Source organism: Sinohyriopsis cumingii, chromosome 10 (assembly GCF_028554795.1).
Source record: "Sinohyriopsis cumingii isolate HCF-2022 chromosome 10, ASM2855479v2, whole genome shotgun sequence".
NCBI classification, from domain to species: domain Eukaryota; kingdom Metazoa; phylum Mollusca; class Bivalvia; order Unionida; family Unionidae; genus Sinohyriopsis; species Sinohyriopsis cumingii.
In genome coordinates this window covers 79,630,680-79,655,026 of record NC_142970.1, presented here as the reverse complement: position 1 = coordinate 79,655,026, position 24,347 = coordinate 79,630,680, and the positions used below count along the sequence as shown (strand labels likewise).

Below are 24,347 nucleotides of genomic sequence, written 5' to 3'. Positions count from 1 at the left end.
TAACAGGGAAAACAAGTAGGGAAAATAAATTATGGATATGTTCACTTAAAAAACTGGAGTGTGTGCAGACTTACAACTGAAAATTCTTGTGTCTTTTGGCTTTATTTGCCATAGAGATGTAGATTCCATCTGATCTCAGTAAGTAAAGTTAAGTATTGAGAGAATAAAATACAACTTAAAATTGGGCTTTGTCCAGTTAAGCCAGTTGGATCAGTGCTTGGGGTGTGTGTATGTAATAAAAAAGCATGATGACTCACTATGGTGAGTCATAGAACCAGTTCTTGTTTATATTGTTCTTCTTTTTCTTCTTCTTATAATTATTATTATTATTATCTTTTAGGTCAAGATAATGTCGAGTATATGACAGAGGAATTTAACAAATAAGTGTCGGTTGACCAAGAAAAATGGATGGCAAAGAAAGTGGTCCACCCATTCGAGACCTTGGGTCGTTTGCATGGAGTTCTGTACCAAGTGATGCTGACATAAAAGGTAAAGGTGGATTCTTCTTTATTTGGGCTGGTGTTTTTAAAGTAAAGGTATATTTATTATCATCACACTTTAGCAAAAAGCAGGAATGTTGCCTTTTCCCCAGTGTGCATCTTTCCTTCCGTGACTAAAGCATGTCATTAATTCTCCCATTCCACTGCCAGAATTTTATTGAAACTTTATAGGTAAGATATGTGGGTGGTGCTGATGTGCAATACGGTGTTGTTTTTTTTCATGCCATTTTTGGTGAAACTTTGTTGCAAATATGTATTTAAAAAGTGTGCATTTTGGGAATAGTGCTTCTCCTTCCACACAGCTTAGAGAACGTAGTCGATTTATTTTTCAACAGCAATGGGACCAGAATTAGTGGACACTGTGGTAAAATGATTTCTGTTCATTATGGTCATTTTTGATCCCATTTTATATATTTGTTGGCATATTGTAACTGTATATAAATTATACTTGTCCACACAGGACAAATATTTGTGTTCCCTTGAGTGACATTTTTGGCTTCGTATATTTTTCTTGATACAGTACATATGAACCTACATACATATTTACTATTTTGCATAGATTTTTTATCTACCCATGTGTCATGCGTCAAATATGGAGACATTTCCGATTTGAGGCACAAAAATTGTCAGGGGTACATAAATTGATGCACTTCATTGTTGTTTTGCCTATTTGTAAAAAATAAAGGTTCAGTCGAAAAATCATTGCCAGTACGTAAATTGAGAGGGGCCTCGAGTAGCCAAGTGGTCTAAAGTGCTCTCCGTTATGGATCACTGCCATCTCACCTCTGTCTGCGCTTGTTCGAGTCTCTGATTAGCCAAAATGGGTATGTGAGAAAGCTTACCAGTAGCTTCTTGTGGATCGGTGGTTCTTTCCGAGGTTTTCCTGGATTCTTCCTCCACCATTAATACTGGCCGCCATTTATAGCCTATCATGTGCTGAAAAATGGCGTTAAACCCTACAGCAACAAGCAACGTAAATTGAGGCACCTCAATATTATGTTTTGCTGATTAGCATAAAATTAAGGTTTGATCTTATTACTTTAAGGGGGCCCCCGAGTCGTCTAAAGCGCTCTCCGTTACGGATCACTGCCATCTCACCTCTGTCTGCGTGGGTTCGAGTCTTGGATTCAGCCAGTGTGGGTATGTGAGAAAGCATGCGAGTAGCTTCTTGTGGGTCAGTGGTTCTTTCTGGGGTTTCCCCGGGTTCTTCCTCCACCATTAATACTGGCTGCCATGTATTGCCTATCTGTGCCGAAAAATGGCGTTAAACCCAACAGCAACTACTTTAATGGCTAGATTACAATTCTCCCAAACAGTGAAAACATGCGCACATCAGTTTATTACCCTAATGTTATCATAATACATAGGGTTACAGCTGAGTGTGGAGCTGACCTTACGGGACCTGTAACTGTCACATTATTTGTAGCAGCAGGATGTTAGAACCATATAATCACCCCACCCAAGAAAGAGGCAGAAATTAAACGTGTGATTTTAAAGTGATTGTAACGAGAAACTGTTATTTTATGCACCCCTTTGTCACGCAGTGAAGCAACAATTTCCATTCGCTCAGTTGTATGTCTTGCGTTGTTCAAGATCTGTCAGCATTCAACGGAAAATGGCATCCAAGGCAAAAATATTAAAATAGATCCGAAACAAATGAAATCATTTTCTGGACCATATTTATGACCGACGATGATAATAGTATTGTTATTGAACCAGTGAAGCCTTCATCATCCAAAGATGAGGTATTGGTTACTCATAAGATAAAACATAATTTGTACAGCAGTGGTTGAAAACTCAGTGGCTATGTTTTCTAAAAGAAGTTAAGTACAGAATGTGACAGTGAAGATGCCTTTATGTTTTGCCATATATCTACAGAGGCTAAAACAACATCTCCATGACAAATGTGCAAAAAACAACTTTCAGAACAGTACATTGGCAAGGTATGTTGGGTTGCCAGAACACAGACTGAGGATTGGAGGTCCACAACACCAGGAAGATTTGAATGCAGGCTCATGCAAACATTCTTCCAAGCAAGACATAGTAGTGAAAGTGCTACTTAAGTGTGTACCTTGGCTGAGTGTAGAAGACATACCTTTTTTTTAAAGACAAATCTTTTCTTCCTTTAATACACAACTTAATTGCTGAAGAAATTTATGCCATTGGCATTTTGAAGAATTCTGCCAATCAGTATGACTTGGCTACTACCTGTTCAGAGTTACTAGAGAGCCAATCAAATGGTGAGGATAGTCTTGAATGTGACCTGCAAAATACGTCATTTGTGACAGCAATGGCAGACGAAAGCACTGACATAACCAACAATAAACATCTTGTCTCATATGCTCAGATTATTTCTGATGACATGAACCCATCAAGAAGATTTTTAACACATATAGAATATTCAGATGCTTCTGGCAAGGGAATTTTCTTATTGGCTTTAGTCACATTATATAACTGATATTTTTGTTGTGTATTTAAATAATATAATTATTTTTTAAAAACTACTGAAAACTGATCATGGTTTTAAATAAGACTTGTAGGTTTGGATTTTGACTCACTGTTTTTTGCATTGATGAGTCTTACATGAAGCCATTTGTAAATAAAACACTGATGAAAATGAGTTTTATGTGAAAATACTACAATTTCTACCCACAACCTCACTCCCCATGGCAGCTTGTAGCCCGCTATGGATTTAAAAACTAAAAGCATCCAGGATATGTAAAATGTACAGATATGATTCATTTTATTCATTGATTTCTAGTTTCTAACTCTGTTGTCACCAAATAGTCCCTAACATTGGAACCTTCTCATTTCAATCCTGTTGGAAGTTCAAAATTAACATGGCATCCATATTTACATGAGGGGCCCCGAGTGGCCGAGTGGTCTAAAGTGCTCACTGTTATGGATCACTGCCATCTCACCTCAGTCTGCGTGAGTTCGAGTCTCAGGCTCAGCTAACGTTGGTACATGAGAAAGCCTGCCAGTAGCTTCTTGTGGGTCAGTGGTTCTTCCTGGGGTTTTCCAGGGTTCTTCCTCCACCAATTATACTGGCCGCCATGTATAGCCTATCTTGTGCTGAAAAATGGCGTTAAACCCTACAACAACAACAACAATATTTAGATACCTGAGTATGTGTTGTTCAGATAGCACAAGTGATGTAGTTGTTTGTTTTCCATCAGCTCTGGATGATTGCTATAATTTTTCTATAACATCACTGGTCAACAGTGAAATCATTACTGACTTGAAAAGGCCCTAATCTGTAGTATTTTGGTGTGCCGAACACGAATATAACCGTGAAAAATTTGTATTGGCTCTCGTTTTGAAGATATTCATATACCTCATTTTCTATGTTTCACTGTGTAAATTTCTCCAGTAGGACTGCAGCAACATCCGGAATAATGATGTAACATTGCATAATACCATCATGCTCACATCATCCACAGTTGATTGCATCATTTTCTGATGCAATGCAATACTAATGCCATGCGGCTGCTGAAGTAAGTTGACGTCAGCAGTGTACTATACATGTGTAGGCCTATTATACTAATGCCAGGCGGCTGCTGAAGCTGACGTAAGCAGTGTACTATATAAAGCCCAATCAGATAGGTTCAGCATTTAAAATATTTTAGACGTTGTGCGAGACAGTTCAAGCTACTGTTACATAAAACTTATTATTTTATCCATTTACGTACAATAAAGAACAGTAATGCCTCGAAAGTGTGTTAATACCGCGGACAATTTTTGCTATATTTGTGGGGAAGTGACATTTGCCAACCAGAAGAAAAGTATCAATTCTCAAGTGAAGAAGGCATATCATCTTTACTTCGGATGCAAGGTTGGTGACCAAGACAAGCCTTGGGCTCCGCATATATGCTGTGCTACATGTACAACACAGCTTTCACAGTGGTTGAATTGCAAAAGGTCATCAATGCCGTTTGCAGTCCCAATGGTGTGGAGAGAGCCAAGCAACCACCTAAATGACTGTTACTTCTGCTTGGTTCCTCCTCTTTCCGGCGGAATAACGAAGCGAAAGAAGTCGAGAATAGTCTACCCAAACATTCCGTCTGCATTGAGACCAGTTCCACATGGTGAGGGACTTCCTATTCCAGAACCTCCAGCAGAATATTCTCTTGATTCATCTGACGAAGACAAAGGTGAGTCGACCTGTTCTTCTCCTGGTCCATCAGCATGCAGTGATCCAGATTTTCACTGTGGTGCATCATCAACCCCACACAGAATAACACAGGAAGAACTAAATGACCTGATTCGTGATTTGGACTTATCAAAGAACAAGGCAGAATTGCTAGGATCAAGACTCCAACAATGGAATCTTCTAGAAGAAGATGTCACAATTACTGCATATCGAAAGCGCCACCAGCAATTGGAGCCTTTCTTCAGAAAGGAAAGTAATCTGATATTCTGTTCCGATATTGAGGGCCTCATGAATGCTTTAAAAATCACTCATGACCCACAAGAATGGAGACTATTTGTGGACTCTTCGAAACTGAGTCTCAAGGCTGTGCTTTTGCACAATGGAAACATTCTTCCATCTATTCCAGTAGCATATGCTGTCCACATGAAAGAGACATACGATAACTTAAGGCAGCTACTGAATTCCATTGAGTATAACAAGTACAGCTGGCACCTCTGTGGTGATTTGAAGGTAGTTGCCCTTTTAATGGGACTGCAGCAAGGATATACAAAATACATGTGTTTCTTATGCGAGTGGGATAGCCGAGCAAGGGAAATGCACTACATGAGGAAGGAATGGACTCACAGGCAGAATGTAGCCATTGGAGAGAAGAATATCCAACACCCAGCTCTGGTTGAGGCTCAGAAAATCTTGCTACCACCCCTTCACATCAAACTAGGTTTGATGAAGAACTTTGTGAAAGCCATTGACCGGACTTTGCCAGCATTCCGATACCTGCATGAAAAATTCCCTCGACTCAGCGAAGCAAAGATTAAAGAGGGAGTTTTTGTGGGTCCTCAGATTCGAGAGCTTTTCAAAGATGACCGGTTCAACAACTTGCTGGAAGGTGACGCGAAACAAGCATGGAATGCTTTTCGCCTAGTTTCTACAAACTTCCTCGGAAATGTTAGGGCAGAAAACTATAAGGAACTAGTAGAAGACATGTTGATGAAGTATAAGAAACTTGGCTGCAATATGTCTCTAAAGATTCACTTCCTTCATTCCCATTTGGATTTCTTTCCTAGCAACTGTGGTATTGTTAGTGATGAACACGGCGAACGTTTTCATCAAGATATCGCAACAATGGAACAAAGATACCAGGGAAAATGGTCCACTACAATGCTGGCTGACTACTGCTGGACACTCCTCAGAGATGCTCCCGAACAGCTGTACAAGAGACAGGCGAAGAAATCTAAGATGTAGTCAATGACTTGATTTTTTATAGGTAGGCTATTACAGTTGACCTTTTACTATTGGAATGCATTTCGTTATGTAAACATTAATTTCTTGCAGATTACAAAAAAACTAGAGCCAATTTTGCAATTTGACTGTCATATTCGTGTTCAGCACATAAAAATTGATAAGAATTGACTAATTTTATTTCAGTAACATGACTTTTGTAAAAATTTGTTGTCCAGTGCATTGAGATGTAAGGGCAGGTTTTCCCCCCATTTTTCAGTTTGATTTGAAATGTTAGTATTAGGCATTGCATACATCGGATGAAAACCAGTTTACTTTTTGTGTATGTGTCTGCCTTGCATCCACCCAGCCACCAAAAATGGACTTTTTCAGCCAGAAAAAAATAGCGAGCAGGCTCCTCGTTTACATTAAAAAGTTTTGTTTGGTTTGAAATGTGAAGAAGACAATATTGGGGCATTACGTGGTGACATTTGAGTTCAAAATTAAAAATCGGTGAATAAAATGATTATGTGTTGTGCATTTTTTTATATGATTGTTGTTATTAAACCTCGTACAGAATATAAGCTGTGGGGAGTGAGGGTGGAGACTATGGGACTTGCTTTGCCAATCTACAATAGTCCCTCTCTCCAAGCCACAATAAGACCCTTTCCTCAGTGCACAAATTCCAATGTGTACAAAGAAAATTGTTCATTTTTTTTATATCTCATTTTTAAAAATACTCTACCTTTAGTTGCCACTGTATAGCTGCTATTTTGCTGTAGTGCAATAAAATGCAACTACACACAATAATAATAATAATTATAATGATGATGATGATGATACTTTAATTTATAAGGATAATTTAGTTATTTATACTATTCTCCTGAGGCATCATCAAGAGGATCAAATTATTGTAAAGACAAACATTACATGTACACATGTAATAATAAATCATGCTTAAATACATATGGTCAGTTGCCATGAGTTTTTTCGACACAAAGGATTCGCATTATGTGATGAGGATTTTTTTCATATCCAATGCTTTGGATGAGGGATGGCATCGTGTATACTTCAATCATAGGCATTGACTGGTTCCTTGATTTGTATGCTCCCTGCATTGCACTCTGTTGTTCGTGTAGTGGAGTGCAATGCAGTGAGCATACGAAACAGGGAACTAGAAGACACACGGTACTAATGGTATGGAAAAATGGGGACCAGCCTGGAAATGGGTGAACCTAAAATAGAGTATAGATGGGTTAGGCTGACCAGGATTGGTTAATAATGTAAGTTATGTTGTAGGAAAAATAATATTTTCAGAGCTTATCCTAATTGTAAGGGTAAAAAATATGTGTTTTATTGATGGAATTTAAGTCCTTTAACAGTCTTGAGTTTGGAACACTCATTACTAAAATTAGCACCTGACCTTTTGGTGCGGAATTGAAAGCACATGTTTCAAACACATGCAGGTCCAGAAAATGCCTCAGCTCATATCCTTTCCTCTACACAGAAGCTGACATCCAAGTTTCATCCATACTGATAAATGTAGGTTTGATCATCAGCACTCAAAAATTTTAAGTTATTGAATTTTAATATCATGGTGTTTGCAAAGGTTTACTATAGGAACTGAATTAGTACCGTGAATCCTAAGCTAGCATAGACAGTGTTATGACGGAGTAACTTACCCTAATCTCATGAGTTCTCACGCAATTTCCATCGAGCTCAGCAAGATGTCAGCCAGGTGTTTAACCTCGATGCTTGTTGTACTAGAAAGTAATCTCCAGATTAAAATGGTGTGCACTAAGAATCATTAGCGAAGAAAATGAAAGAAGCAAACACAGAAGAGTGTGGATGTAATGAAAAATGGAGGAAAAAATTCCCTTTACTGGAATTCGGTACATCCATTAGGATTACCAGTGTGACTTCTGATCGTGTGATTGCAGAGACTGCAAAAGTGAATAATCCTTTCATGACAGGGTTTAAGAAATTTTCAAAATCTGCCCTCGTTCGCCACAAGATATCTGGAGAACACATTATCACCCAAGACATTCTTTCACAACAAAGAAATCAGTAAACTTGCCGAGACAAATGCATTATTTGGATTACAGAGTCAGGGGGTCATTGCAAAATTTGTTGGTTTTTAACTTTGCTGCAATAAAAGAAAGATCTTAAAGTTCAAGTGTAACTTATTTGAAAGAAGATGAGTCATTTGCCTCTTTGTCTTTTTGTATAAATGTGTTCTAGGACGAAGTACAATGAAATTGATGATCGTACACATTTTATGACGAAGCAAATTAAATTCCATTTGGTTAAAAAGGATTTATTTGATGTTTTGTATTGGCTTATATGCAATGTGTTGGTCCATAATATTGCTACAAAGATGTACGACTTTAAAAGAAAAATGAACTAATAAAATTATTTTTTAAATGGACAGTGCATTTGTTTGTTAATTGAAAATGTTGGTTTATTTGTATGTTTATTGAGAAAGATAGTATGTTGTACAAGTTGCAATATCCTATTTCAAGCTGAAAAAGTATGGGTCTGATGAAAATTTGTCAGTATATTTTTGACTCCCACATTTTTTATTTGACACCAAGTTCTGACACCAATGTCTTTTTTTTTAACCCTCAATTTTACTCCCCTGTGGGATACACTGATATAGTATAAAATTGCATTGTGTATATGATAACTTTAACAGAACCAATAATTACAGTGAAAATTTGTCAAGATAATGGTCAGGTCATATGATTTTGTTTGGAATGCATTTATATTTGTTTCTGATTAATGGTTTTGTGGAATTCATTCCAAAAAAATAGTACCAGAGAAAGGGAATTATTTTTAAGTCTTTATTTCTGGTGGGAACTCTGGTAGCTGAGTTTGTTGGATATTGGACTTGTCAAATTTCCAGTTGTCACAGATTCCATGCCCAGGCCAGCCTGGGTTATCTGCCGTGGTTTGTCCTTGGGAAAGATAAGTTCCTGTTTCATTGCTATGATATGCTTAGTCCTCTTTTAAAATTGCTTTTAAAAGCAACAAAGATAACTTTGTTTTTGGCACTGGTGTTTAGCAATTATCATACGTGATTTATCTTACGTCCGGTCCATAAGATTGTTCTTCCAACTTGAAATGAATCAGCTTATGCCAGTATTGTGGACTTAATTTATTCATAACATTAGTATGGACTTGTGGTAGGGTAGCCTGTATTACAATTTTAGCTGGTTCAATTTAAATAACACAGTTTAAGATTGTGTATCAAATTGTAAATTAAGGATAATTCCAGCTGCACTTATTTGGAGTTTATGGGTCCTTTCAGGTACACCACACTATACGTTAATTTATTCATGCTTTTTTGCTTTTATTTCATCAAATAAGTCAGACTAATTTTTGCCTTAAGTCGATGATTCAGTTTTATGTCATCACTCATGCTCAGGCCAGGCCAGGCCAGACCAGAAGAGATGTGCAATGCTCTACTAAGCATCTCTGCTAGCTGCTACAGAATGACATCACCCTAGTCTTTGTTCTGTTTTTACAGTGAGGCCCCGGGTGGCTGATTGGTCTAAAGCACTTGTCATTACCAATCAGTGCCATCTTACCTTTGTCTGTGTCTTTTCGAGTCTCGGGCTTGGCAATGTGGATATGTGAGATAGCTGCCAGTAGCTTTGTAATGGCCAGTGGTTCTTATCTGGGTTTCCAGGTTCTTCCTGCACCAATTATACTGGCCACATACATGTATATAGCCTATCTTGTGCTGAGAAATGTTGTTAAACCCCCATAACAACAACAACAGCATTAATAGAATTCAGATCACATCTCCAATATTGTTATTTTCTTTAAAATATCTCTACAATCAATAGCCACCCAGTTTCCCAAGCACTTTCCAAATGATGCGTTTGACTTGGCTAGTGGCCGTATCACAAAGAACGCACAGAAGAGAGTGACTTTATAATGAAGATCATTTGACAGATGGAGGAAGAATAAGATTTAGTTTTAAAAAAAAGATGCATAAAGCAAATTCTGCATCTAGTATTTTTTGGTAATAAACAAGGATATACAATTTGCACTGTCTAAGTACTGGTCTGTGCACTATATTATAGTACCAGTCACCTGGTAAACTCTTAAAGCACCCCGTAAATTACTGATGTTTTCATTTACCTTTATTTTATTTCATGTTGGACAAATATTGGAAAATATAAATGCAAAATAATAACATAAAAGACTCGTAGTAGTTTATAACAGTTTCTTAATGTAAATTTACAAGAGCTAGTCACTGCTGTGTGCCTTGCCATAAAGACTGCATTACTTCTGGAGAGCCTATATTGCTGAAAAATAGTAACTCGTATGCATGTGGATCAAAGTAAAGGAAATGGCTGTGTACGTGGAGCTGAAATGTAATCTAGGAGAACTCGATTGGGTAAAAACGTGATTAGAAGATGAATAAAGTAACATCAATATCTAATATTTATTTGAATAAACAAGTGTACAATTTGCACTATGAAAGTACTGTACATCATGTTGCAGCCTGGTCCCCGGCAAAATAATAACAAAAGCAATCATTGCTTATAACAGATTATTGATGTGGTAATTGCTGGTCACTAGTGTGTGATGTGTCAATCTTGCTAATATTTTGTTGTGTCTACAAGTGTTGAGACTCTGAAACTGCTGTACATTTTGCATTCATGTATGTCTTGGAACAAGGATACAATAATTATATTTTATGTCCCATGAGTCACAGCCATTATGATAAAGCATAAGAGTATTTTGGTAGTATGTGGAGAGTAGTTTGTGAAACGTTTCTAACTGAATCAGTTGTCTGATCCTGGTTTGTGTTGACCATTTCCAAACTATTTGCACAACTAATTTCATATTTAATTACATTTCAATACTTACTAATTCATAACAATATATATAACACATGAATTGAGGAGGTATAAAACAATTTTTTTATATTAAATGGCTTATCAGTTAATAAAAGTTGATATATCCTTCAGATTTTTTACGATTTAGATTTTTTTTTCTCCACAGGTACATGTAAGTAATATATTGGTAGTTTCAATAAATGATACGTATTATACAGCTACGTGTAAACCTGTATATAATGGTCACTCTCGGGTCTGGCCAAAATTTGTGCATTCAGATTATGCAAACTATTTTTCATGAGCGTTTGCAGTGTAGTCCAAAGTTCTTGGCTAGCACTTCTTACTTTAAGTACAGTCCCTCTTTAATGATTGTGTTTTTGATCAATATCAGCCATGCTAATGGTTGAGTTTCAGATGTTCTGTGCAGATTTGAATGATAACAGTAGAACACTCACTTTGATAGAGCTTTATAATCAGACACACCTGGGAAATGGTTTTGATTATGAATACTGTTTATACATTCAGAAAGGCAAGACTAACATTTGGGTCTTTCAAATGTGGTCTTGGAGTGCAAGTTTTGTGTTTAGGGTGTTCCAAAATTATCCCATCACATTATACTTCAAGTGGGTGCGTTAAATACCTAATTTATGAAATTCTTATCTTGAGCTCTGGTCATGATATGAATCAGTAATGGGATAAATGAGAGTAAGGAAGAATGATGGGAAGTTGAATCATGATTGATAAGTTGGAGTACAGAACAAAGAGATCATGTTTGTAATATGTTTATTAATAAACCAGTATAAAATAAAAACTCTAAAGGATGAAAGATTCATAGATACTGCGATAAAAGTACATGAGCCTGCATTGCATCTTGTGAGATAGAGTTGGTGGGGGTATATCACTTGAGGCAACTCAATAAATTAAAATGGAGCAGCATTACTGCATATTTTTCTTACAGCATAACAAGAGTGGGGTTTGTTCTAACACTTCTGTAGACAATCATTGAAATAGGACCTAAATCTGGAACAGCATCAGGCTTACGTCATAGCTTATGTGGCTTTAATCAGTTATCTGTAATATAGGCAATGCCAATGGCATGAATGTGTGCACTAGTAATTAAATGTATATGTCTGCAAATAACAGTGCATGATAACTTGGCTTATAACTTGTTCCTGTGACCTTTATGTAAAGGTTACTGCTAAGAACAGGTTTGTCTGTATTAGAGTTATCTGATGACATCAATGACCTAATGATATTGGAGTCACTGATCCAGTGATATCGAGAGTCAGTGACCTGAATGCAAGGCTGAGCAAATCCCATATCCTAATGTCCTGGAGTATTCATTTTCGACCTTGGGCATTCAAATTTTTCCTCCAAGATGCTAGTCTTGGACAAGTGCTTTTTACCTATTTTTAAAAAAATGTCATGCAGATGCTTATTTTTATGCCATCATTATTTTATATGTCTTTTCCTGGCCGTTCATGCCCAGTGTTCACACTTATTGCTTGAATTTACATGTTCGTCCTTTTTCACACCTGTTGGTGGTCATTGATAACTATTGCATGTGCCCACGTTCTTGAACTGTGTTTACTCAAACCATATCCTATGTTTTAAATGGCTTTCTTGTGTTGTGTTTACTCAGACTGTATCCTGTTTTAAATGGTTTTCTTGTATTGTGTTTACTCAAACCATATCCAGTGTTTTAAAAGGCTTTCTTGTATTGTGTTTACTCAAACCATATCCAGTGTTTTAAATGGCTTCTTGTATTGTGTTTACTCAAACCATATCCAGTGTTTTAAATGGCTTTCTTGTATTGTTTACTCAAACCATATCCAGTGTTTTAAATGGCTTACTTGTATTGTTTACTCAAACCATATCTAGTGTTTTAAATGGCTTTCTTGTATTGTGTTTACTCAAACCATATCCAGTGTTTTAAATGGCTTTCTTGTATTGTGTTTACTCAAACCTTATCTAGTGTTTTAAATGGCTTTCTTGTATTGTGTTTACTCAAACTGTATCCAGTGTTTTAAATGGCTTTCTTGTATTGTGTTTACTCAAACCGTATCCTCAAGAATGAATCACCACATAATTTTAATCTAGCAAGTCAGTCCAATTAAACTAATTAAAGGCCCTTTTACTGGCATTAGTGTTGGTTCCTTTAGGAACTGATTAAATGACAATGGTTATTTAGTCTTTAGTTGATTATATAGAGGATTAACTTCCATGTCTAATAATGCGTTTGAAGTGAGGCAAGTATTCTAATTAAGGATAGGTCTAGGATGACATGTTGTTATCACTTTGGAAGTAGTTGTCAAGCAAGATGATATTTACTGTGTCAATAAAATGAGTTTACTAAATTATTTTTACAAGGAAGCTGATACAGAAGATTCAGAAAATGAAAATTTGTTTCAGATTGGAGGGGTAAAAAGGTATGACTGATCTTGAGTGTGAGGTAATTATTTTTTCTAAAGAAACATAAGCCAGACTTAATGGCAAACAAAATGTCAAGGGATTTCTTATCAGCGGGGGAGCCAGGTGATTTACCTGGATACTTTTACTTTACATCTGGCTACTATAAAAAACCACCTTTATCCCCATTTGGGAAGATCTCCCAAACCCCCTGCCTCCTTTGGTAACTGACCCTCTAACTTGAAATCTAATAGTAGGCCCTGGTGTCAGAAATGATTCTACTAGGAGACTGATACATTTTCAGTTGCATTGGGCAGATAGTTATCCCTGGCTTGAATTCTTTGACTCTGAAGGAGAAATGTTTTGCAGAACACGGATTTAAAAAAATATCCCAAACTGGCATACTTTGGAAATTCACCCAGTGTATGTGTCAGTGAAACTGACAAATACAGGATTAAACATTTCAGGTCTCGTGGCAGTTCTGGACCTCACAAAGCCTGTGCACAACAGTGTATTCATGACACTAACTAGCATGTTTCTTTTGTGGGTTTAATGTCATTTTTCAGCACATGATAGGCTGTACATGGCTGCCAGTACATTTTGGTGGAGGAAGAGCATTGGGGGAGGGGGGGCCTCAGGAAGCTGTGGGCATTGAGCTTTCTCATATATATGCCCACTTTACCCAGCCAAGACTCGAACCCAAACGGACGAAGGTGAAATGTGTGATTGATTTATAAGGGCAAACAGCTTAGACTACCCTGTCACCTGGGGCCCCAAAATGCACCCCTTTAACCCCTTTTTACACGAGTTATTGAGAGAGAGGTGTATGAGAACAAATTCAGGACAAGAGACTTAATTCTATAAATCGATCAAGACCCGAGAGAAGAAGTTAGGGAAACTCCAGATTTCTGTAAATTCCTTTGTTTTTTTCTGATGGAAATTCTTGTGCAAAGGATAGTGCATATACCGATAAGATACCAGGCCAATGGGAAACTAAAAACCTCTGATGTAACAAAATTTTGATATGAACCTATGTTTTTGATAAATTCTTTTAAGAAATAGATATGTTGTAAAATTATTTTCTTTGTTCTTTATGTGGATTAAAGTGCATACATCACATCAGATCATGACCAGTGGTTTAAATTTTGGGACAAGTGACCAAGTACATGTAGATTGAACAAGATAATTTGTCCTGGACAAATGGATGAAGAAAAAAAATTGCTCAGCCCTTTAATGGTACAAGAATCAGTGACCTAATGATTTCAATGGTTTTACTCCAACATGTGGACCTGGAGTAGTCTAAAGCCTTTATCGATCACTGCCATCTCACCTCTGTCTGTGTGGGTTCAAGTCTCGGACTCGGCCAATGTGGGGAAGTAAGAAAACTACCAGTAGTGCGTTTGGGGGATTCTTATTAGGGTTTTCCTGGGTTCTTCCTCCTCCAGTTATACTGGCGGCCATATATAGCCTTTATAATCTTGCATTGAGAAGTGGCGTTTAACACCAAAACAACAACTCCAACCTGTTGAGGCTACTGGTACTTGTATAGATAAGCAGAGCATTCCTTCACTTTTCAGAAATTGGAATTAATCTGTTTCTGTTGTAATTAGTTGATGATAATACTCATTTAAAATGATTTGTGAAAAAATTAAGGTCAAGACAACAAAATGTCAGTGTCCAAAAAAAGTATGCTGTTTAAAAATAGAGTGTACTATAGTATTAAAGCCCAAATAGTAGTTTCGTTTGATTGCTTATACCATTCCTGACTTTGTGAATCCAGTATCAGAGTTTATACTAATTGATGATATCATTAATTAATGGTGGCTTCTCTAGACAGTTCTATGTTCTGCATCACTTGACCCATAAAAAACAAAAAGTTTGGATCCTAGCTGTAGCTAATTAAGTTGTTTTGTATTGTGCAATATAGAGAGCTGTATTAGACCAGTGATTTCCAAATTACACATTTTTTTTTACAGTTTCATGGCATTATTCCTTAATTCCCACACCTTTGTCTGTGCTATCTTGAAATTGATATTTGCATACATCCTGCAGTGTGTTGGTCTTGGCATACATATCCTGCAGTGTATTGATATTAGCATACATCCTGTAGTATATTGATATTTTTGTGTGTTTGTGTGTTTTTGGATTTTTAACATAGCTTTAACAGTTTTAGTCATGTCGCTGTTATGTTTGCAGTGTTATAGTTTATAGTGACATCTAGCACTGGGGCATTATGCCGCAGACATGCAGGATCATGTCCCACTGAGTCATATTATCCTGACATCAAAGGAGGCAGCTGTTTGTACTATGTTTTTTTGGTAAGTCTTGGTATGAACTGGGTGGGGTTCAAGCACATGATCTCCTGCATCCAAGGTGGATGCTCTAACCACTAGGCCACTGGAGCGGTCTGTTGATCACATACACCATGCCATGTACTAAAGTGTGGATCCAAATAATGTGAGTCTGATTTGGGAGGTCATGGGTTCGAACCCTGGCTGAGTCATTCCAAAGACTATGTCAGTCATTGCAGAATTTATGTAATATGTTGATTATTGATGAATGTATTGAATATATTGGTAGTTGCAGGAATATGCTGGTGAATGCAGAATGTGTGTAGTGTGTTAGTAATTGCAGAATGCATGGAATATGTTGATAATTTTCTTTGGTATGACTATTAAAAAATTCTAACATCTTTACCTTACATTTTACCTTATAGTATACATACATGCATTGATTTGAAAGGGTTTATCTTTCGAAAGTAATTTTTTAAATTCTTTATCATTACGTCGTTGGCAAAATATGGTCAGTAATGTGCTGACATGCCATTAATCCCTGTATATACATACATACATACATACATTCTTTGTTTATATATATTGGTACACTTTGAATCATGAAACTTGATCAAGGTATGTATCTTGATAAGAACTACATACTTTATTCCTCACAAAAAGAGGCCACAGTGACATATAAGTCATACTTGATTGACTTGAGTTACATATTTTTTATTTTGTGTTTGTTTCCAAGGCTTTTTTCATGCAGAAATCATCAGTCTAGATAATTGCATTCATCCTGCTCTTATTGTACTCTTGCAACAAAATGTCTCTGTGACCTCATTTCATATTTTGCAGCGTTGCATTTTGGAAATATAAACAAGTCTAACTAGAATCATTTACTGGATCAATAGATGCATAAGTAGATAGGAAAATTAATAAACAAAACTATGTAAAATATACTTGTATTGAGTGGAATATGTCACAGATAAATTGATAACTTTGAGTTTGTTCTAATTAAATCCACTAAAATCCACAATGTTTGACATTTTATATCCATTTATATGATAAATCAATGAATTCAATTTTTAGGTCGCACAGTAGTCTAAAAGTAGTTCTGATTTGCAATATCCTGTAATATGTTATCTCCACGTGTCTTAAAAAAGAAACATTGAAAGTTTAATCCACATTTTTTTTCCATTCACAGTATCCAATAAATATCACTACTTAACATCGTCTGGTACAAAGTCCATGAATTCATCCTCATTGTTAAAGTTCTCAAATCCTCCATTGTTGTCTTCTAAATCCTTGTGGTCTAGTCATCGTAAATATTGTTCAATTCCCTTTCCTCTGCCTCACTGTCATATGTGGGTGCTTGTGCTTTGCAAATAACACTTGGATCATATTGATTGTGAAATCTATTAAAGGTTGCATCTGTACATGTGCTGCAAGATAAAATAACCACCCTTGGTTACTTGCCAGTATCACTTGCAGCTCATTTAAGAGTTGTCATGTAGGAAAACAAATTCAGAGATTAAGGTCAAACATTAACTGGAAGAGGCAGAGCTCAACTTGTCACTCAAGACGTACATGTGTTATATCTTGTCATCTTTGAAAACAAAGTGAATGTTGCTTTCACAAGCCATGGGCTTATGGGGTGGGTTTGTGGGGCCACGTGTACAGGTAGAAAACATGTACACGGTATACAGGGTAACCAATGGCTCGTTTATTACATGGGTTATTATCAGTGGGCGGTACCAGAATCCCTGGGTACCCATTCATATCACTAGCAGTCATCTTGAAAGTCTTACCACTAATGGTTGTATCAACATGGGTTTTCACTAAAAAGAATTTTTACAATGTCTGTCTGGTTGCTGCTTAATGAAAATAGCTTCAATATGACATTCATTATGGCTACCAGTGACAGCCATTTTGAAAATCTGTTTAAAGCTTAGATTCACAGACATGGTTCACAACAGAGAAGCAAATTCCAAAGTTTTTAATGAATTTAAATTTAAAATTCCTGAATTGGCACTGAGGTGTTTGCAGAATGATAAGCAGAAAGTTATTATTAATTTTAGTGAAATCATGACATTAGTATTTTACTAATAGAAGAAAAGAAGATATAGTTTCAGCATTGTGTTTTCCTCAAAATAAATGCTGAGAGATTTTTGAAAATAAAGAATCTTGTTTTGTTCTGAATCAGCAGTAACACTCCGATGTATTCAGATTCAGAAAACGTTGATGTAATACCAAAAAACATTGATGTAATACACAATAGTTTTGCTGGCACACACATGAATGTGTGTTAAAATTTAATGGAAAAATGTTTTAATGATCTTTTAGATTTTTTTATCTTAAAAATAATGGTAATTTATATGGAAAAGTGAACAACTTCATTGGAAAATGCTATTTATTGAAAATTGTTTCCAGCACAGTTATGAAATGAGCATCCCCCTATTTCTTGTTATGGATGTCCATCCCATCTTAATTTTTCAGAAGGTCCTTGGTAACTTGCACTCTTGCTTATGCTGCAGTCCATGTGTTTGGACCCTCATGTGTGCAAGTTATTGAAGGAGACATATACTTGGTACATTGGTGGAGAGTGCTTTTTAAAAAGAAATCACCACAGTAATTCTTCCTGATTTAAAATATTCATATAAATTCTCCATTGACATATAAAAGAAAGTTAGAATAAGATTATAGGGATTTTTTTTAGAGTGGTATATTTGTGACAGTTGAAATGACCATTGATAGCAGTATTTTAAGAATTATGTTCTTCTATCTGACCTTGTGTAATTAGTACTCTTCATCCCTCCACAAGGGTCCGGATTGGCCGAGTGGTCTAAAGCACTCTCTGTTACAGACCACTGCCATCTCACCTCTGTCTGCGTGGGTTAGAATCTATGATTCAGACAATGTGGGTATGTGAGAAATCTTGCCAGTAGCTTCTCGTGGGTCGGTGATTCTTCCTGGGGTTTTCCCGGGTTCTTCCTCCACCATTAATACTGGCTGCCATGCATAGCCTATCATGTGCTGAAAAATGGCGTTAAACCTCACAGCAGCAACAATCAACCCACTAAGCTTTCAGTAGTCTCAGTACTTTGAATTCATCTTTGTAGGTATATTTCCCAGGTCAACATTGATTGTTGCATCATTGTAGTATCATGGTTTGATTTTGAAAGTGTTAGGCAAGAGGATGTTGGGAGTACAATGTACATGTAGCACTATGAGCAGTGTAGAGAATGGGTTATTGCCGATTATGCAATAGAGTATACATGTATAAATATGTACCTATGCAAAGAATTGATCTCTCTAAATGTTTGTTCTCTTTTATTTAGAACACAGATCTGCAGATACAGTATACATTGGGCTCCATCTTCCACAGAAACGTCGTCATAGACATCGACATCATCGAACTAGAGGCAGAAAATGTGGCGAGGATCTGACTCATGAGTCTTTCAACACACCAGATTGTAAGTATTAGTATTTTGTTGAAAGTTGCAGTACAGTACACCCAAAGTACATTAGCCATATCTACTTGTGTCTGTAATTTCCACTGAAGTACACCCCACTACACAGTGAGATTTCTTGGATTTAGGTATGGAGTCCTGTTAGAGCTACACTGTGCTTTTGGGTAATGGACCCAATTGATTTATGACCCATGATGTTACCACCTACATTAGGTCATTTAGAGATATATGCATAATCCATAAACTAGATGGGTAGAATCCACTCTTGGAGTGGAGTTGAATGAATGTTACACCTGCGGAGAGAAATACAGGTGGAGATTAATTCATCAATGAATTACACTCGAGAGCATCTTTACTGCAAGAGTGAAATATGGTGAATACATCTTGTTTGTATTGCACAAGGGATATTTGAATAGCTCTGCACGTTTTAACATTTTTTCCCCCAAATATTTCTCAATAAATTCAACTCCCATGGACAGACAAATTAACATTCAGTAAAATGATTGGTAGTTGTGTGTGATATAACATGTATATGTTGGAGATATTCTCCAAAATGTTGGTGAAGAACAATTCTTCTACTGAACAAAGAGCATACTGTAAAATCTGGGTGCATTTTGTCCAACTGATAACAGAGCCAATTTGGATGAGGTTTACACATGTAATTCACCATTATATCATACAGTTTTGAGGTGATTTCATTGTTATAAAGAAGGTCACAAATTCATCCAAATTCTGGAAGACAGTTATCGGCACTTGGTGGGTGGAAATTGGCCATAGTGTAAGGGGAAAATTGATGATGACATTTGTTACAGTGAAAGATATTTCCATTATCAGTAGCATGACTTCATCAGCTGTTTTGAATATATTAAAGAATCGTTTCAAGACCAGAGGTCTGTGAAAAAAGGTCATGCATTTTTTTTTCTTCATGTGATCGAAAACATGCTTGACTTGAAATTGCCAGATATGAAAGAGTAACCATAGATGATTGAATAAGATTGTCGTGAGTGACGACACACAACTGTAGTTTCCTGAACCAGGTTTGAAAGACAAAAATAAGTTTGGGTCAGAGAAAATGAACACAGACCATAAATAACAGGATGTAGTCAGACTGTCAAGAAGAGATTTTTACATGCATAATTTTTCAAAGTAAAAGGCATGTCATTCAGTTACCTGTCACAGTGTGCTTGATTTTTCTAGTGTCACAAAACATTTGTATGCCTCCAAAATGTTGTCAGAAGTTGTGGAGTGTTACCAAACTTTTGGTGCACATGTACCCTGGGTATCCGTTTGCTATATGACCACACACCAGCACATAAATCTGCCATGTGACAGACTTTATGAAGGAATTCATCATCCAGACTTTGCCATCTCCTCCATACAGCCCTAATTTCGGCTTCAAGTGATTTAGACTAAATCCTGTTACCAGCTGTTTGCAGAGAAGTAGATGATATTTTTGAAGGTTGCAATGGAGTTGGAAGTGTAGTTTTCCTGTTCATGAACAACATACCCAAAGTGAAGACAAATGCCATTTAATAATTGGATAATGAGAATGAGAAAGAGTTTCCTGGTACATGGTGATTACATTGAGGGAATGCACTGATGTACTACTTACTCTTCAATAATAAAGAACTTTGTTGTACAGCACACTGATGGTCAAAATGTTTTAAATAATCCTCATCAACCTCCATATAATATATAGCTAGCTGTGAATAGGGTAGTCTCGTATCAGCTGTCATTATATGCTGTGAACAGGTAGTCTCGTATCAGCTGTCATTAAATGCTGTGAACAGGGTAGTCTCATATCAGCTGTCGTTATATGCTATGAACAGGGTAGTCTCATATCAGCTGTCATTATTTGCTGGGAATGGTAGTCTTGTATCAGCTGTCATTAAATGCTGTGAACAGGGTAGTCTCATATCAGCTGTTGTTATATGCTATGAACAGGGTAGTCTCATATCAGCTGTCATTATTTGCTGGGAATGGTAGTCTCGTATCAGCTGTCATTATATGCTGGCTGGGCAGAACAGTCTTTACCCATTTCAGATTGGATCATAAATTGAATGAATTGTGATGACCCTGATTGACAGTGTATTGTGTGACCAGTGGTAAAACTTCTTTAAAAACGGTTTGACGAGAAAGGCCTAAAACAGATGTAAAATGCATACTCATGCGAGCTGTTGGCCCCCATTTTAATGTTTTTTCAGTGTTCAGCCATTCATTGGGTAAAACTTAAGTTCACATTAGTGAGGTTTTAGCATGAACTGATGAATATTTCAGCTTTATAGTTTGACAGGATCTGCAAATTTAAGATATTTGCAGGGTTGAAAACGTTTTATTTAATTTACATAGTCTTTGTTGCTTACACACAGTGGTTGTTCAAATATAATGATTCAACTCAGGGCTATCCATCAGGACCAACATTTTCTAAATGCCGTGTCTTATGAGAAATACATTGGCACCAGGTCTGTGAGTTGATGGTAAATTCGAACACTGACAAGGATTCTATGCAGTTTGCAGTTTAGCACATATTGTGTCTTAGTAAATATTTGAAGCCTCTGGATAAGCCAAATATTACTTTCCTTTATAAAACAATTTTGAATCTGGAAGTGTCGTTCACACTTAATTCAGCATTGTCATTATCATTGATAGTAGCAGGTTGAAACTTGAAAGTAAAGATTGGTTGCCATTAAACACTGTGCAGCTATAAAATGATCTTTGAAATGACAGGGGAAAAAAAATAGATGGCTCACTGTGGAACAATAAAAATGATCTTTGAAATAGCAGGGGAAAAAAATAGATTGCTCACTGTGGAACAATAAAAATGATTTTTGAAATAGCAGGAAAAAATAGATGGCTTACTGTGCAGCTATAAATGATCTTTGAAGTGACAGATAAAATAGATGGTTCACTTTGCCACTACAAAAGTGATCTTAGATGGCTAGCTGTGCAACTGCAAAACTGTCTTGGAAATAACAGAAAAAAAATAGATTGTTCAGCTGGAAACGTATATGGTAAATTTAGCTGGTGGACAATTGCTAATGAGAAGGATGTTTTTTATAAGAAACATCATGGGGCAATTAAAAGTTTGGCTGCAAGCTTGACCAAAATATTTAAATGTGTACAGAACAGTGCTGTTTATTTGAAATGATTATAAACTCGGCCTCTTCTCCTGTTTTCCCTCTAGGCTTACTGAAATGCCGACAACTGTTTTAATGTGATAGGTATACATCAGCTTGTGACTACATGTATTTCATTTCCTGTACATCTTTTGTCTTTTATTATGACAGGATTCAGTTTGCCAGAGACGTCTTCATGGATATATATCTAATGATTTCAGTATTAAAAAAATATCCCATGGATCTTAGTATTCTTTTCTATGATTATGCAACTGTACATCCTGCCAGGACACATGCTTGGGATTCTTTCTTAGGATGTACAATGACTAAAAAATTGTGCAGTAGCATCAGAAACTTGAAATGACATTTCTTTAAAGAACAAGTTACTAATCAAGGGTTCTACTGGGAAACATGCTCAAAAAGCTAATAATTCAGTTTAAAGAAATTTTATCAGCATAGTCACTAAATCAACCGGTTCGAGTCTCTGGCTCGGCCAGTGTAGATATGTGAGAAAGCTTGCTGGTAGCTTCTCGTGAGTCAGTGGTTCTTTCCAGGGTTTTCCTGGGTTCTTCCTGCACCATTAATAATGGCTGCCATGTATAGCTTATCTTGTGCTGAAAAATGGTGTTAAACCCTATAACAACAACAACTAAACCAACCAAGTATGTGTAATGTGCACTACAATTAGTTCTTGCCAACTTTTTGTTTCCTAGTAATGTAAATACAGAAATCCTGCAAAGCTCTCCGGAAGTGGAGATGTGGATATTATGTAATTCAGTTGAACGGTTAGTTTTTTCACTGTTGAGTCACATGTTCACTTACACTGGTACTAGTTTTGTAAATGTTTACAGGCAGGGAACTAAACTAAAATGTTTATACACGTAAATGTTGTAGGCTTAATTAAAACAAAAGTATCAGACATTTGGATTTATATTTTGTCTGTTGAGTATGATTGGCAGTGGATATTTTGAACTCTTTAAGTAAGGGTAAGTTTCACAAACAAGTAAATTTAACAATAGCTAGTATCTACCATAATTGTGTAATACATATTCAAACTTTGAAACTGAACGGTTGACCTTCTTTGGAATTACCATGAATAGAAATAGAGAAAAGTTTAATGGACAGATTAAGTGCTATGGACAGTTGGTTATTATAAGTGAAACTATGATAAATGAAAGACGTTTTATTTGAACAGGTTGCCAGAGATCTAAACAACATAGACAAATTGATTAATTTTTTTAATGTATTCCAATTATAAAAAATGTTTAAATTTTAAGCATTAAATCCAAAGTTTTTGGCTTATATTGCTACTGCTTCAGGAGCAGAGTTTCATTATGGTAGTTTTTAAATCAATATAACTCTGATATTCGTATAAGTTCCGGATGTTTGTGTGTGTTTGAAATAATACTTATCAGTCTTGCCCTTGGTTGAGCTGCTAGAGATGTTTTATGTACCTGTAATAATCCAGATTTTGGGATTTGTTAAATTTAGGGGTACACTGTAAGTTTGGTTAGCTGAGTGGGCTTACTCAAAGTGCAACATTGTTCAGCGTATGAAAACTCTCTTGTACATCTACAGTATAGAGCCATATTTGTAATCAAACACACCACGAACTAGTTTTGAAAGCTGAACCAGAGTGGTCCAACTGTATTCCTGTGGGTCATTTTTTGTGGTCCACACTCGTTAAAAAAATCAGTTCTATAATTTTATATATATATATATATATATATATATATATATATATATATATATATATATATATATATATATATATATATGGCCCGCAGATTTTACATTTTTGGTCCATGTGACCCACAGTGTTGATGTTGGACCACTCTGTACTACACCATTGGATGAATTCAACAAGGCATTGTTTATGCATTGATGAGTTTGCAATAGTAGGTTTAGGTTTTGTAGTGTTTACAAAATATTTCATTAAATTTGTGTACAACAAAAAAGGAATTATTGGGTAGTTCCAGTCGAGGGCGTACATTACCCACTATAGGTATATTTAGTCTTTATCTAGAACACTTTGGTTGCCCAGTTTTCTTGAATTTACAATAAGGTCTATTGTTGGATTTCAAGCAGATCAGTAGAGTGAACACTTAACGTTGCATATACAGTTGAACAAAGCAGATAAGTGAATATTGTGAAGTTCATTCATACTTGACCCTTATGAGCTGGGTGACCATTAAAAAGAGGCGAACATAATGCCATTTTTACATGTTTTTACGACTAACCTTGTATGTAAGTTGATCATTAATGCGTTGCTTTGGAAAGATTTGTTGATTGAGAGTTTTTGTTGTCATACAACAATTTAATCTTTACTTTCTGTACACTTTTTTGTGTGTA

The 24,347-nt window shown here is 36.3% G+C and overlaps 1 protein-coding gene across 1 annotated transcript in view; it reads left to right on the top strand.

The window, feature by feature from the left end:
* Positions 1–24,347, top strand: part of LOC149790457 (electroneutral sodium bicarbonate exchanger 1-like) — a 179,242-nt gene that overhangs the window by 10,834 nt on the left and 144,061 nt on the right. The window contains exons 2-3 of the mRNA XM_089972516.1: positions 341–489; positions 18,748–18,882. Coding sequence (XP_089828642.1) covers positions 405–489; positions 18,748–18,882 — 220 coding nt within the window. The 5' untranslated portion in view covers positions 341–404. The remainder of the gene's footprint in view (positions 1–340; positions 490–18,747; positions 18,883–24,347) is intronic.